Source organism: Harpegnathos saltator, unplaced genomic scaffold (assembly GCF_003227715.2).
Source record: "Harpegnathos saltator strain DR-91 unplaced genomic scaffold, Hsal_v8.6 scaffold720, whole genome shotgun sequence".
Taxonomy (NCBI): Eukaryota; Metazoa; Arthropoda; class Insecta; order Hymenoptera; family Formicidae; genus Harpegnathos; species Harpegnathos saltator.
The window spans coordinates 342,439-359,820 of NW_020230561.1; the positions used below are offsets into that span (position 1 = coordinate 342,439).

Genomic DNA, 17,382 nt, shown 5'->3' on the forward strand with positions numbered 1-17,382 from the left:
GATACAGAAGGCAGGCAGAGATGGAACAATTGACCGTTGAGACGCGCGCCGCTAGGCGCTGACGTTGAGCGCTTGGTGCGATGTGCTAATCGACGCATATGACAACATTCATCCATACTATTTTTAAAATTTAAAAATTTTAACAATCGCGGGTGTAATAGCAAATATATATTATATACATATATATATATATATATATATATATATATATATAAAGGGTATTAATTGTTCCGTCCCTGGTTGCCTTCAGTACCCGGCCGTAATGGATGAACTAGCATATTAAGGACAACTGATTGTTTCAAATTACCCTGTATAAACAAATTGATAATTGTTATATGCCCCCTTTGAAACCATACAACTTTCGTCTAAAACATTTTTCTCTAAAATGTCGCGTTTACAAAAAAATAGGGTGGTAGGGGTGGTCTGTGACACCGTGTATATTATTTATTACAGTAAATTTTGCATAAAAAGAGAACACCTTCAACTATTAAATCAAAAATAACTTTATTAAATTTTATTAAATCGAAAATTTAAATTGTCTTCAACTAATTTAACTAATACACGAGTTTGCAATAGCTTCAAAGTGTACGCGAAGGTTCCCGGGCCATTCGATTATTGAATGATAGATCCTGGAATTAGAATATGTCCCCCGAATTTTAGATAAAAACTAACGACAGCATCGTGTCCAGCGGGTCAAAATCCTCTAGAAATGATATGTTTTGTCCGTTCTATACGATGAATGTTCAAATGATCTTATTAAAAAATATTTCAAACAAAAGTTGTAGGGTTTAGAAAAGGACATCTTACGGTGACCTTGGATTATTGTTTGAAGGTCACGTATAAGTCAACTTTAAAATCCTAAATGGAACTCCCCATTTTTTATTGCATATTCTTGTCGAGACGTTTGCAGCCCTTGTCGAGTTGTTTTCAAAACACTACCTACTTTTGTCTTTTGCGTAAGCCATTCCCAAGATATGAAGCTTCAAAGTTGACATACCGCCGATATTCGCATTACCCGATATATTACCCGATCGATTACACCGCGGGGAGATTGCTCGGTCGGATTTGTATATCATAGTTCACTTTCCTTCGGGAATCACGTCGATGCCACTTTCCCTGTCAGTAAAGTTATCGTGCAGAATACCACATCCTTGTCGTGTGGAATGCAAGCCTGCACATTTTATTTTTGTGGGACAAAAGATTTGGACTACGTCATGCCCGATTTTATCTCAAACGAAGTTGTTGATATTCTTCTTGCTTTAGGAGAATGTGAACGAAATTATCACAGAGCTGCGTTGCTTTATCGTTGCCGATTTCCTCAACGTCGATACCCATCGACGATGACTATTTTGAAGATAGAAAGAAGGGTTCGACGTGGACAGCTAGTGCGTAAGAAACGTTACCGGAACGTCAATGAAGATGTTGCTGGTCACTTTGACACACGGAACATTGCTGTTCTTGCGATGATTAATCTTAATTCCGAAGTAAGTCTTCGGGAAATGGAACGTTATTTGGGAGTTGCACGGTCAATCGCACATTGGATTTTGAAAGCGATGAAGTATCATCCCTACCGGATATCGTTGCATCTGTCTTGTAAGTCTGACAGAACCAGATAGGTTACGCCGTGTCGAATTTTGTCAATGGGCTTTGAGCTTGACCCGGATTTTTTCAGATATGTCCTATTCAGTAATGAGGCAACGCTCAACAGCCGAGAGCTGAACCAATAGAATAGTCGCTACTGGTCTGTTGAAAATCCACGGTGGATTCGGCAGATCGATCATCATCATCATCATCGGTGGAGTTTGAATGTGTGGTGCGGGATTGTTGATGGAATGCTCATAGGTCTACACTTTTTTGAGGGAATAGTAAATGCTGGAAGATACCTCGATTTCTTGCAGAATAGATTGCCGATGCTTCTGCAAGATGTTCCCTTGGCTATGCGAGCAAGAATGTGGTTCCAGCAAGATGGGGCACCGGCTCACAGTGCTCGGGTTGTGAAGAACCACCTCGATGCCACTTTCCCTCATCGATGGATAGGTCGGGATGGTCCAGTTTGGTGGTCACCAAGACTCCTTTGGATTTTTATTTGTGAGGATTTTTGAAAGACGTAGTGTTCCGTCAACCGCCAACGACGCGGCAGGATATGATGGATCGCATCAGAAGTGCGTGCCGAACGATTCTAGCAAACGTTCTTTTGAAACTTGTCGAAAGTTTCGAAAAGCGAATTCGAGTGTGCCGAGCTGCCGATGGCGGCGTTTTTGAACATCTATGATGAATGAGTCCCACACACACGCACACGACAAGGGTTACAAGAATATGCAATAAAAAATATGGAATTTCATTTAGGATTTTAAAGTTGACCTTTACGTAACTTTCAAACGATAATCCAAGGTCAAGCCAAGGTCACCGTCAGATGTCCCTTTCTGAATCCTACAACTTTTGTTTGAAACATTTTTCAATAAAATCATCGGTTTGCGAAATATAGTACTGTAAACTTTAAAATTGGACACTATATATTATTAAAAGCATACATTACATATTTTCTTTTCTCCATGCAAGATACTATCACTCAGCTCTTACCTTTCCTCAGCTGCATAGATCTCGCTGCCTGTCATTTTATCAATTGAATTACTATTCATTCAAAAAGTCACTTCAGATAACAGATTTCCTAACCTGATAAATATACCGAGTTTATTTTTCTGTTAATATATGTGTCAGCGCGTTCCAGAGTTTGTGCCTTCTGCCGAAATAGGCTAATTTGAATTAATGAACTAATTTCTTCACATTTTTACCGATAGTATTGTATAAATTTAACATACGTATAACAAAATCGTAAACTACACTTTATTTTATAAATTTAAAATTATGTTTGGATGCCCTTATAATATTCAGGAAAGTCTACTGCATGGCGTATAACTTTCAATTTATATATAAGAATTCGTAACTTTTGATATCAAGTATACATATGAAGCAACGATATTTGCATAAAAAAATTTGCATAAAAAATTTTTATTGTTTTTTATGCAAATTTTAGTCATGCGCCATTCATTAATATTTGTATTTGCACACTGTAAAAGCACACTTTGTAATTATGTACAACCAAAAAAGAATAAAGCGGTTTCTATGAAAACGGCAGGTTTAGCATCCCCTTAATCTGTTCTGTATTTCTACGCATTCCTTATACTGAGTTGTGAGACACTGCATAAGATATTGTGTATCTCTCGAAAAGATATTAAAATCAAAAATTAAAAGAATAAGCCTAATTAGAATTTTATCGATTCAGCTATTATAACTATGATAATCTTGCCTGCACTTAATTAAATGTATTGTTTATGTATGTAAAACGAATGTAATGTAAAACGAATCTCGCAGCTCGTATGTCGTTTCACGTATATTTGGGGCGTGACGCATCATCGTATTATGTTTCTCTTAATATATGTCTATATGCAAAATAACACGATATACTAAATTGACAATAAACAGAGGAACATTGAAAAATTATCGATTCAATCGTAGATTTTGTGCGTAATTCGTCATTAATTTCTTAGCTGCTGGGCGATAAAAATATTTGTGTGCCCAAATTGATTATGATAATATAGGTAATTAAATCATAAACAAAATATTTTATGGGAATTTGTTGGATCACTAAGTTTATATTTAAGATCTAAATTTCGAAATTCAAAATGATGAATTCAATATAACAGATCAAATATCCAAAGACTCGTTCGATTTTCATACAAACTTTTATTGAGGGTTTTTCGAAACTGTTATTTTGAACTCATGAATTTTTATTTTGAATTCAAAATCAGCAGCTTCAAAAAGCTTTGAATGCTAACTTTTATGCAAGTCGGATGATTTTTTTAATTTCCGGCTCGCCATATTAGATCCGTCATTTTGAATTTCGCGATTTTAATCTCAGATTTGAATTTATTGACCAAAAAAAAGTATCTTGTTCCAATTGTTCCGTTTAATAAGTTTTTTCGAGAGGAGGGAAATGCACGGATATTTCCATCATTAATAGCTAAGGAATTAAACTGGTGAAATGTCAATTACCGAAAGTAAATCTGATAGCATAGACAGAAAAAAACTTACTTTAGAATCGGGTGTACAGGTGTGACAGCAGTAGCGTACAAATGGGGGATTTCGCTTCATAAAGAGTGGACGCGGAATAGAATTTTTAATCGAATAACAATATAGCTGCTCTTTGCGTATAGTTCGCCTCCAGTCCTTTTCCTGCATTTTTCTTGTCTGTAACTGTGTCCCTGCTCTACGGAGACCTGTTGACATATTTCATATTTAGCTAAAAATTACGTAAAAAGAATTTGTTTGAACTATGCTAACACCTTGCACTTTTATGGATTAAATATTCAATCATTAACCCTTAACACTCCGTTAGCTCCGTTGTGGAGACATTCTATATTAACATCAATATACTTCCAGTTATTGGTTTTTGAGGAAATCACTTAAGTGGTGGCGGAAGCTGTTTTTTTTAGGGAATGGAAATATGTATTATCAATTCATACATTCTCTATAAAATTGTACAGCACAACAAAAATGAGAAACCACTGACGCATTTAAAATATTGAAAACTTTTAGTCGATCAACTCGTAGATTTTCGGCAGGACAGAACAAGAACTTCTATTTCAATTTTTGAAACCAAGTTGAACGGAAAACTTTACATAATGGGGAGAGATGAAAAGAGGAACTGTGTTGTATGTTCCAAAAGAAAGGAAAAGAGTGGGAGACGTCAAACAAGTGATTATTGTGACATTTGCCCAAGTAAACCCAGAATGCATATGGGAGACTGTTTTCAAAGATCATACTGTGACGCTCCACTGCAAAAGTGCTGCCGGAGCTGTTAGTAGGCAGTGGTAAGAAAACGCGCGGAGTGCAAAAGGTTAAATAAGCTACTTTAGTACCCAGTTTAGAATTTTTGGTACTAATTTTATATAGCATTAATGTAACATTTTTGAACTTTTATTGTTAATTATATTAAAAGATAAACTATTTCGATACGCGCGCGTGTGCGTATGCGTGTGTGTGTGATCTCATATTGGACATATGATCTTATTTGAAACTTTAAAATTATCTTCGCTTTCAATTGCTTGCAACTTTTTTTCCAAAAAAAAAAAAAAAATTGCAAAAAATGCTAGTTTCAAGCTTTAATTTGCGAGGTCGCAGGCCTCTCTAAGTAATTTCGTTCAAACCTCTCTAACAAGTAACACTACCCAACTGTCACTCACCGATTCCAATGAAATTTGGCATGCACGTAGAACATTGAAAAATATCGAACACGTGTTTTTTTATACCGGCTAACAACACATTTTAAGGGTGGAATCACCCCTTGATCCCTGAATATTGAAAGCACTATTTCAACCCTTTGTACATATTACATGTGATTTCCGTCGAACTTATTTTCCACTGTACTAGTCAGTAAGGGGTTTCTAGGGTCGCTGATTACGAATCTGGAGATAAAATTACAAAATTCAAGATGACGGACCCAATATGGCGGGCCGAAATTATAAAAAGGTGGTTGATTCAAATCAATTTTAGTATTTGGAGGTTTTTAGGGCTTCTAATTACGAATCTGGAGATAAAATTACAAAATTCAAGATGGCGGAATATGACGCAATATGACGGATTGAAATTGTACCAGTGAAGGAGGATATTACCTCAGGCAATTACATTTACTGAATTTAACAATGAATCGGTATTCAAAATTGACCTATCACGTCAGTTTTTTTTCAGATTAGGAAGTTGGTCTTTCAAAAGATTATTATCCGTCAATATCCGAGCGAAATATATAATGATATTCTGACATAACTTGATAAGATATAGATATAGATATCTTGATCTCTTATGCCTCATATTTATTCATTTATTTCATTATATTCTACTTTATTATATATTTATTCAAATTCATTCATATTATTTATTTAAAAAATACGGGTTTTTTATTTTTAGCTATTCTACAAATATGCCAAATTTCGTCGAAATTGGAGATACATACTTCGCGGATGTTCCTTGTAAGATATTTTGCATTAAGTGTAATTAACAAAGACGGTTTGATAACTCATATTCTGAAAAACTTAAATCTTCGCAGAGAGATAATATACACAAAGAAACTAGCAGGATAAGAATGGTAAAGTTAACTTTAAAGATAATTTGACACATTAGCTATTTAAAGGTATCTTACCGTAGATTATAAATAATAATAATGATTATATATTGTATAGATATTATATAGATATAGATTATAAATAATAATAATAATTAGCTATTTAAAGGTATCTTACCGTAGATTATAAATAATAATAATGATAAAAATGAAACAAAAAGAGATGTTTAATTTTTGTATATATATTCTTAATTACGTTATTTATATAAAGTTATATACACTTTCTTTTCATAATATAATTATTATAATTTGTTATATACAATTATTATTCATTTTTCTTATTCAATGGTTTGTTTCTGTATTATTTTGCATTATATACTTTGCTCAGGAAAAAATAAATAATTAAATAATTTATTTAGATAAGTCAGAATAGTAAATTATTGATTTTATTTTTTTTAACATATTATGTTAAATCAATCAACTAAGCATTTATATAATGTAAATACTATAATAAGCTTTGTTTTCGATTTTTGACAAGGTAGTCATTAGAAGGGTTCATGAAAAAACTAATTCTGAAAATTATTTTTTTTAACACCAACGTACCATATAGATACTTAGCAAAATATTCTACTACGAATTACTTTTTATTTATTATTTTACTCACTTTGCTGTCTATAATTGTTTGCAAGATATCGTCATACAATTGATGTAGGAACAATCCTACGAACCTTAGGAATGTAAAAAAGCGTTCCATGAAGTCGAGGAGAATTAATTATATGGACCTGGAATTGCCGATTAGACTGAAACTTACATGAATACTAATATATGATATGATATGATGATAATATGATATGATATGATGATGATATGATGATAATATGAGAAATATATGTTTGAATAGTATCTGAAACTTTAAACATGTGTTTTCCGAAACGACTTTGCTTTAACTGGCTCCCACGATTTAAGACAAACTAATGAACCGATCGACTTCAACATGTAGTTACATACTCGAAATATGTCTCTATCGTATAAATTAGCGAAATATTAATTTTTTATATTTATTTTTAACGTAAAACTGTCGATTTTTATGGCGATTTTTCAAATAACTTTTAAATGCCTTAAAATTATTGAAAAAGCAGTTCGTTTTTTATTTCCCTAGTTCAGACAATAGCGGCAAGCTCGTAGATTAATTATCTTACTTGCGTTTTTGTTCCAGTCCACCATATCTCGAGATTTCAAATTCATAGGAGCTGTGAAACGGTGCGCGGCTAAACACGTCACGTTATTTTTTGTGTATTTGCTACATTATTATTTATATAACATTATATAAATTCATTCTTATAAGTTAAATATATATTATTATTTCTATCAAGTTTGAAATCAATCGTCCGCTTAGTTTCGGAAAAAAGAAATTCGTGAAAACAGCCTATTTTTTGGCCTACAGAGAAGTTTTCCCCCTTAAACTTTCACATTCTTATTCCGCTAAACCCTTTACATATATTTTTTTCTATAAAGATTTTGATTTTTTTTAAATATACGAGTTATCAAACCTTCTTTGTTAATTACAGTCTGTAAAGTAAGAGCATGCACGGCATAAATGGCAGTTGGCTTCAAATATCGTCCTAATTTTTTGTAAGCCGATAGATGAAATCTTTGTCGTGAATGCTTTGTCACAAAAGATTCAGTTGGCGTCGAACTCTAACCTGAGAAACACGTTAACCATGCGCCATGAATGCCGCATACGCATCGCGCTACGAGGCTGTGTTCCTTTGTTCCCACCCCAAAGGACCAAAAATGTCATATGCAGTGGCTGCTAAATACATGGGAAAGTCAAAATCGTTCGTCGCTAAGTGGGTTCAGCAATATAAGAAGATAAAAAATGTCGATGACTTGCCAGAACGTGGCTCGATAGACAAAGTGACGCTGAATATGGAAAAAAAAATTGTGAATTTGTTTAAGCGGAACCCGACCTTAATGCTTAAAATTTATGAGAAGTGTTTGTTGCCGATGCTTCATAAAAAAAAAACGAGGACTGGATCTTACAGGAAGACAACGATCCAAAACATCGGAGCAAGCTTTGCACCGAGTGGAAAGAGCAATCTGGCATCGTCACACTTGATTGGCCATCGCAGTCGCTAGATGCAAATCCCATTGAAAATGTGTGGGCATATCTCAAGCACAAGCTTCGAAGAAAAAGAGTGTGCACTTTGAAGCAGCTGACACGACAAATTCGTCTCATTTGGAGGTCTTTACCGAACGAATACACAGTCAACTTAGTGGAAAGTATGCCTCGGAGATGCCAGGCAATTATGAATGCCGGTGGTGACTGGACTCATTATTAATGGTATAGCATTTTTCTTCTCATGGAGTACAACAAATCCATGTACTTAAAAATCATTAAAAGAAAAAGAAAAATAAATTTTTCTACACATTAACCCGTGCATGCTCTCACTTTACAGACTGTATATTATAGATATGATACATTATATTTTTAGAAGATTATATAAAATAGAAATATGCTTTTTACTAAAATGTACATTGCATACTTAAAACATGTTCTATAAATATAGTCAAATTATGACAACGTGTTAATGGTTGTCACCCACAAAACGATTCTTCAATAAACGTCCTATGACAGAAATAATGTAACAATTAAAGAAAAAATATCTTCGTTACCATCTAGTGAAAATTGTGCAGTCGTCGGATTCGCATTTCGTATCATTTCTGTCCTAGTCTCCCATTTAGCATAAACCTCTTGAAGGCGCGTAGATAGGACGTCCACCATATTATTGAGTCTGAAAATTTATGTATGAATAAATTAGACGAAAAAAAAATTTTTATTTAAGCGAAAATTTATTAATAAATGATGACTTTTTAAACCCTTAAACAATATGTAACTTCGTAATAGAAGTTTGTAAATTCATGTAACACAAAATAATCACGACGAATTTAATATAATTCGTGGAACAATTACCGGTGAAAAATAATTTAAACTTTCTGTAAGAATTACTTAGATGAGATGAAAATTTTAAAAATAGCAAGAATGAAAAAAATAAACATTCTGCAATATTTGGAAGACTTCCTTTGACATCTAACAGTTAAAAAAATTATCATGTCGTAAAGCTACATTGCTGCACAAGTAAATACACCTGGTTTGTACGATAAACAAAATATGTAAAACTGCTTTGTATACAGGGTGATTCGAAACAATCAGTTGTCTTTAATATGCCATATTCTTGAGCAAATTCTAAGACTATTTTTCCTTTTGCAAAATATTATCCGAGCATTAGTTACTGAGTTATTAAAATAAATAGTCCACGGGCCGGATACAGAAGGCAGGCAGGGAACAATTATCCTACTAATTTATAATACTATATTTGTTACTACCCGCGATTGTTAAAATTTTTAAGTTTTAAAAATAATATGGATGAATGTTATAACAATAATACATTACTTCATATTGCATATTTGACATTTACAGGTAGCTGCATTTGATTTGACATTTACAGATAGTTGCAGTGAGGCATTACTATTGAACAGAAGGACAACCGATTCACTATCAAGCAACATACAATATTCTACAAAAAATATCTTTTATTATTATATATATTTATATATATTCATTTATCCATAACAAGAATATATTGTTTCATACTGTATATTTCATATTTTCAGATTGCAGCGTTGGAAGGAAAATATATAAGAATATTTTTGTTAATTTGATGATTTTGAAATTTCCAAAAATCAGTAAGTTAACAGAAGTCAAGGAGCTATTGTAACAATATATTCTTGAGACTAAATAAAGCAAGAAAGTCTAGTACCACTTTTTCTTCCGACGAAATAGTTAGCGAGATATCATAAGTTAAACATTGAAAAAGTAATCAAGTTTTCCTCAAATATCTCAAAAAATATTAGACAAATAAAAAAATGTTTTAGACAAAAGTTGTTCAAATTAACTAGTAGAAAAAAACAGTGAAATAGAAAATAAAGGTTCCCATTTAAAAAACGCAAGTTGACCTTCAAATAACCTTGAAAATAGAGGTCAAGGTCAAAGTTAAGGTCATCATAAGGTAGCTCACTTAAATCCCTACAACTTTTATTCAGATCATTTTCCTTAAAATTTCAATACTGAAGAGTTATTTGGGGTGAGACATTAAAATGGGACACCCTGTATATTCTGCAATCAACATCACAAGTTTGTTGTAAAGAACATATTTCAACATATTTCTAGATGTGTTGAACAGTTTCTTGCCAACTTTATGATGCCCGGTAAAATAATATTCTTGGATGAATGTCGCCTATTAATTAATAACGCACGTTTGATTATTAATTTTACTGAAAATTCAAATTGTTATTTTATGTCTTTTTCCACAAAAATCATCTTTCTTATATTATCTTCGTTATTAGATGCAATTTCAGATATCTATTTGCTTCATATTCTAATAATTAAGACTCAATGTTAGATCAGTTATCATCATTTTCGTTGAAGTTCTCCATCTGACTGATCTGTTTGACATTTCTCATGATTAATACTATATTAGATATATTTCTTCCATTATTATACTCTTATAATATTAGCATACTATTGTACTAAAAATTTGGAAAACTTATATGATTTCTATCTATTTATAGTTGTTTATTCAAAGCGTACTAAATATTATAAGTTATATTACAATATAGGTTATATTACACGTTGGGCTTCATTCTCAAATATTATACACACGCAGAAATATTATTCAGTATTATTTTAGGTAAAATAAAAAATTATTTACTGTAAAATTGAAATAGTAGGGTGCTTATCTATTGGGTACAATACATCAATATAATATTGTAAGAATAAAAAGATGAGAAAAATCGATCGGTTTATCAATTTGCTACAATAAAGCTTAGGTTCGTCAACAACGTGAATCGCACCAAATGTTATATTTGCTATCATAATGAACGCAGTGCTTAGTATCGTGTGTTAACGCTTTCAAAATCTCTTAACAAAAAATATATTAAAGAAATTGGAAATCAGAATGAAATGAGACAACAACTATTTAAGTATAATCTAAAAGTATATATATAAAAAATCAGAAAGTTTCAGTCAACGTTTATGCCACATTTATACAATTAAAAAAAGAATGTAAACTGAGCATTCGCCTTATACAAAAGTAATGAAAGATTGAATAAATTGATCAGTTTCCTTTTAATAAATAATTTAACTTTTCTATTGAATTAGGATTGAAGCTTCGCTTTTTATAATGTGCTAAGTATATTGTCCTTGAGTGAATTATTAAGCGCGCAATAAATCATAGCATTTGGTGATTAAGGAAATTATTCAAATTTCAACATTTAAACTTCAAAATGATAAGTCTGTATAAAAATTCTATTATTCTTCAACGACTAAATATTCTCCTAACAGAGTACGATACCTAACAATAAAGTAAGATAACGACAGAATACAATAGAAAACGATATCGTTTCCTTCGAAATCGATATAATAAAATGATAAATTACAACATAAAACAATGAAATTTCATCCTGTATCGATTCTATCGATTTTTGTCGCTTTTTCTTTTTCTATTTCTTTTTTGTCACAGAAGCTCTTTACGATTTCAATTTGAGCTATTTTTGTTGTCCCATAAAATAATCTCGTAATTGTAATCGCAAGTGTGTTATAACCACCGACACGAGTGTTGGCGCGATGTGGCATATAAGACATATAAGCGACGACATAAGCACAAGTAGTGGCGCGTTGTTCTTCCTCTTATCGCGCGTCGGCAACTGGTGTTTCAATCAATCAATTGGGCTACGCCATAGTTTGAGCAGCTCAAGTGCTCCTTGCCTGCCGTACGACGCACGCTTTCATTTGTTTGATTTTTATAATTAATATCTTGATAATTATATTGCAAAGCTTGCAGAATAATGAAATTAAAATCAACAATCTCGAAGTCTGTAAAATCTATCTGAAGGAATTTTTCTCTGAAAAAAATAGAAAGTTCTTTGAAGACGGAATAATGAAGTTTAAAAGATGGAAGAAAGTAGTCCTTCTCCTCGCCATACATCGGTAAAAGTTCAACTATTGTCGGTAAAAGATCGACTATTGTCCAAATAGTTATAATGCTCTTCCAACCATCCATCACAGCGCGCGCTCACTCGTCAGATTTCTATAATTAACAACTCGATAATTATTGCGAATATCGCAAAGCGATACGGGACTTTTATATTTGTCTTAATCAGTTCTACGCTTCCACTGGCTATGACTATATGAATTATCAAACATCCTATATATAGTAACTTATATGTAAATATAACAAAGGAGAATGTGTAAAAGTCGTCAATTTTTGCTCCCAGTCGGCAAATGAAATTTGTATGTCTTTTTATTTTGTATTAGTTTGTAGGCTGCAAAATCACATGGTGCAATTAATTTTCCATAAACATAAAGAGAACATATGTAAAAATGCGAAAGAATCGAGTAAATAAGAATGCATGTGTTGTAAGAATGACATAATGATAATACATAATGATCTTTTTTACGGAATGTCCTAACCTTCCAAAACCATGAAATATACGATATTTTGTTGTGATAGAATTCGAATATAAAAGGAAATAAATCTACGAAAACTCGAAGAATGTAAGACGAGAATCAGGTATACGCACTTCGCATGTTACCTTCTCCCCTCTTAAACTCTAGACTTTAAACTTCTAACTCTACTTCAACTTTTGCCTTCTTAATCGTAAGCCTCTTGCCTTCGAAACCGTACATTCTCAAGCTTCAGCCTTCATTTCATTAGAATATGAATAAAAAATCTCATATTATAGTGTCTTTTATTTCATTGTAGTAGTTTTTTTATTTATGAGAAGTAAACTTCGCGTCGATCTATCTACGGTGCCGCGTACTACTCATGGGTAAGAGATTTTAATGAAGACAGATCTTTTAGATTTTTGTCGTCAATCTGTTATCAATATATTCGATGTTTGTTTACTATTAGTCGTTACTTTGTCATATATTTTTATCGACAGAGGTTGTTGCATATTGATGGAAGTATGCTAAAAGAATTGGCAACAACAAAGTATGTTTCATATTTACGGCTTTTCGACTAACAAAATTTGTTGCTAACATTTGTAACTGCAGCAAATGTTATAGGGGATGTAGAATGTCTGTAGAATATAGTAGGGTGGATGAGATCAATATCTTTTGGAATGATCTTTGGAAATTTCAAAATCAAGTTAACAAAAGTTAACAAAAAGGCAATATTGTAACAGTATATTCTTAAGTCCAAATAGAGTGAAAAATCTAGTACCACCTTTTTTCGACAAATAGCAAGATATAAGTTAAATGTTGAAAAAATTATCAAATTTTCTTTAAATATCTCAAAAAATATTAGGCAAATAAAAAAATGTTTCAGACAAAAGTTGTTCAAATTAATTGATAAAAAAGGATGATATAATAAAAAATTTGGATTTAAGAAAAGTAATGATTAATGAATATCTCGAAAGTGTCACCATCTATAAACAAAATGATATAGCTGTTTTATGTCCCCCTTAAAATCATACTACTTTTGTCTGAAACGTTTCTTAGTATCTTTCATATTTTTCAAGATTTTTGCCTGTCAAAGCCTATTAAAATGGGACATCCTGTACATAACTTGAATATATTAGCTTTTGGTGTTTGTGTATTTGATGTTTATATATAAAATATTGCATTTAATATTTTATTTTCTACTTCTAATTGGTGCAATATTCTATTATTGTTATTTTTGCAAAATTTATTTGCATTTATTGGCATTTGGTCTAATTTCCTGATATTATTGGGTATATGCATAATTCCGTAGCAAAAATCGAATGAATTTCAAACGCAAAATATTTAGCAAAAAAAGCGATTTTAATCAACTAAATATGTTCCATTCTATTCAATGACTTTCTACCATCTCTCCACGAGCTTCATTATCCCTCTTTCATAGAAGTCCTGAGATCTTTGAGCAAAGAAGTCATCCAAGTGGTTTTTGAAGACGTCCAGGGAACTGAAAGTTTTATTATTCAAATTGTTCTGTAGCGCCCGGGACAAGTGATAATCTGAAGGTGCAAGGTCCGGACTATACGGTGGGTGCACCAAAACATCCCACCCAAGCTGCAATAACTTTTGCCGGGTCATCAGAGAAATGTGATGTCTAGCGTTGTCCTGGTGGAACACAACGCCCTTTCTGTTCGCCAATTCGAGTCGTTTCTGATCGATTGCTCGCTTTAATTTGGCCAGTTGTGAGCAATACTTGGTCGAATCAATCGTTTTGTTGGATAACAGCAGCTCATAATAGACGATGTATTTTCAATGCCAGATACAAAGCAAACACCAGATACAAATACCAGATACAGAGCATGACCTTCTTCGGGTGTAATCCAGCCTTTGCGACCGTCTGAGCAGCTTCCCCGCGCTTCGACCATGATCTTTTTTGACTGACATTGTTGTAGACAATCCACTTTTCATCGTCAGTGATCATCCGCTTTAAAGATGTTTCGTTTTGATGGCGTCCTTAATTTTGACTTTGATTTGACCACTTCTAATTTCAAGGTCATTTGAAGGTCAACTTGCGTTTTTTAAGTGGGAATCCTTATTTTTTATTACAGTTTTTTTCTACTAGTTAATTTGAACAATTTTTGTCTAAAACAATTTTTTATTTGTCTAATATTTTTTGAGATATTTCAGGGAAACTTGATAACTTTTTCAATGTTTAACTTACGATATCTCGCTAACTATTTATCGGAAGAAAAAGTGGTACTAGACTTCTTTATTGCTACTAGACTTGCTTTATTTAGTCTTAAGAATATATTGTTACAATAGCGCCCTGATTTTTGTTAACTTATTGATTTTTGGAAATTTTACAATATAATTATTGGGGACTTGAATAAGTTCTCGCTATTTCCCGATAGATAGTGTTATCTTAGCCTTTTTGCATCGGGCAATACTACAGCCAACTTCATCGTGTAGCTCCACCATTAGACTCGAAGTGACAGTATATGTTATTCCGCCGAAGCGTAAACAACATATTTTTTCATAGCGTTAAACATGTCGAATTTCGTGCCAAAAAAGAGTATTTGCGGGAAATTTTACCGCATTACTTTTTTCAAAAAAAATCTGCAGCTGAAGCACATAGAATTCTTGTGGAGACTTACGGTGACCATGCTCTGTCGGAAACAACATCCAGAGATTGGTTTAGACACTTTAAAAATAATGATTTTGATGTTGATGAAGATAAAGAACGCTCTGGCGCACCGAAAAAGTTTTAAGACGAAGAATTGGAAGCATTATTCGATGAAGACCTATGTCAGACGCAAAATGAACTTGCAGAATCATTAGGAGTTGATCACACAATAGTTGCCAAACGTTTAACAGCATTAGGAATGATTCAAAAGTAAGGAAATTGGGTGCCGTACGAATTGAAGCCGAGAGACGTCGAACGGTGTTTTTTCACGTGTGAACAGCTGCTCCAACGGCAAAAAAGGAAAGGTTTTTTACATTGTATCATGACTGGCGATGAAAAGTGGATACACTACGATAACCTGAAGCGTAGAAAATCGTGGGGTAAGCCCAGCCATGCATCAACATCGATGGCAAAGCCGAATATCCATGGTTTCAAGCTCATGCTCTGTATTTGGTGGGATCAGCTGGGTGTAGTATATTATGAGCTCCTCAAACCCAACGAAACCATCACGGGAGATCGCTATCGACTACAATTGATGCGTTTGAGCCGAGCATTGAAGGAAAAACGGCCGCAATACGAGGAGAGACACGACAAAGTAATTTTGCAGCATGACAACGCTCGGCCACATGTTGCAAAACCGGTCAAAACCTACTTGGAAACGCTTAAACGGGAAGTCCTACCCCACCCGTCATATTCACCGGACATTACTCCTTCCGATTACCACTTGTTCCGATCGATGACTCATGGCCTGGCTGAGCAGCACTTTCATTCTTATGAAGATGCCAAAAAATGAGTCGATTCGTGGATAACTTCAAAAGATGAGTCGTTCTTTCGACATAGTATTCGTATGCTGCCAGAAAGATGGGAGAAAATAGTGATGGACTAGCGATGGACAATATTTTCAATGACATGTTCTTTACTAATTTTTTTAAATAAAGCATTCATTTTCACGAAAAAACAACGGGAACTTATTCAAGTCCCCAATAATTTCATGAATAGTTTAATATGAAAATCGTATAGTTTTGACATGAAACTATCTCCGCTTTATATGAAATAGAGTTATCTGAAGAGGAATAGTTTGCAGGCTCATAAAAACAAGCATTCCATTTTATAAGAGGCGAGAAATGTTCACACAAAAGGGAACAATAATTAAGTATCTCATTTTATGAGAGATGAGAGGATTCATAATAGTATCCCGTTTTATTAGAAGCGAGGGAATCTATAATAACCAAGCGCACTGTTTTGTAAAAAGCAAGGGAACTCACAATAACCAAGCGCACCGTTTATGAGAGGCGAAGGGATTCATAATGAAAAAACATTCTGTATTATTAAGAAAGAGAAGTTATACCTAATCTTGTGGTATATCTTGGAAACAATCTTTGTAAATTATTTACAGATTAGATTAAAGATGCATTTGAAATGTTTAATTTGATTTCCGGATTTGTATTTTATCTATCTTAAATTTATTTTCAACGCTTTGTAAACATGTCAGTTTACTTCTTTAGGAAAATTATCTAGAAAGTAGAAGCTTAAAGTATTAGAAAGATATATTTAAATTTTATCAAAAGAATGTAATAATAGGATTTTTTAAATAACTTCGAAAACCGAAAATTTCTATCCCCAAATGCAAATTTTTGATTCGTGGAATTAGCGATTTAGGGAACTCACTAGAAATTAATTTTTGTAAAAAGGACCCCGCACAATTCTTTATGTAAATTGGAGAATTTCAGTGGAATTAGCTGAATATTTGTATTAGTTGATATGTTATAAATCTTGTCTTTCTGATAAAAAGTTCCCATAGGCACAACCCCCAATAATTGACCATTTGACTTCTACGAAGCGTCAAATATCAAAAGGGCCTAATATCAAAATTTATTTTCAACGAGTAAGATGTATTCCTACTTTGATTTACATCTAAAAACTTCTTTTCTGTGTATATTTAAAAATAAAAAGCTATAAACGTGACATTGACTTGAAGAAGGATGACTTCATTTCAAAGATTTCAGTGATATTTTCATTTTCTATGTAAAATACGTGTTTCAATGTATAATACATTGATAACTAAGTGTACCATTCTATTAT

General features: G+C 32.9%; 1 protein-coding gene across 4 annotated transcripts in view; it reads right to left on the reverse strand.

The window, feature by feature from the left end:
• mino (glycerol-3-phosphate acyltransferase mino) overlaps positions 1–17,382 on the reverse strand; it is a 59,274-nt gene that overhangs the window by 18,513 nt on the left and 23,379 nt on the right. For 3 of the 4 annotated variants that reach the window (XM_011142537.3, XM_025305900.1, XM_011142536.3), the window contains exons 2-3: positions 8,795–8,913; positions 4,093–4,277 (exon numbers count right to left, since the gene is read on the reverse strand). In XM_011142537.3, the coding sequence (XP_011140839.1) occupies positions 4,093–4,277; positions 8,795–8,903 (294 nt within the window). In that variant the 5' untranslated portion in view covers positions 8,904–8,913. Of the gene's footprint in view, positions 1–4,092; positions 4,278–6,782; positions 6,901–7,317; positions 7,387–8,794; positions 8,914–17,382 lie in introns of those variants that run through there. The other variant, XM_011142538.3, reaches the window with a different exon arrangement.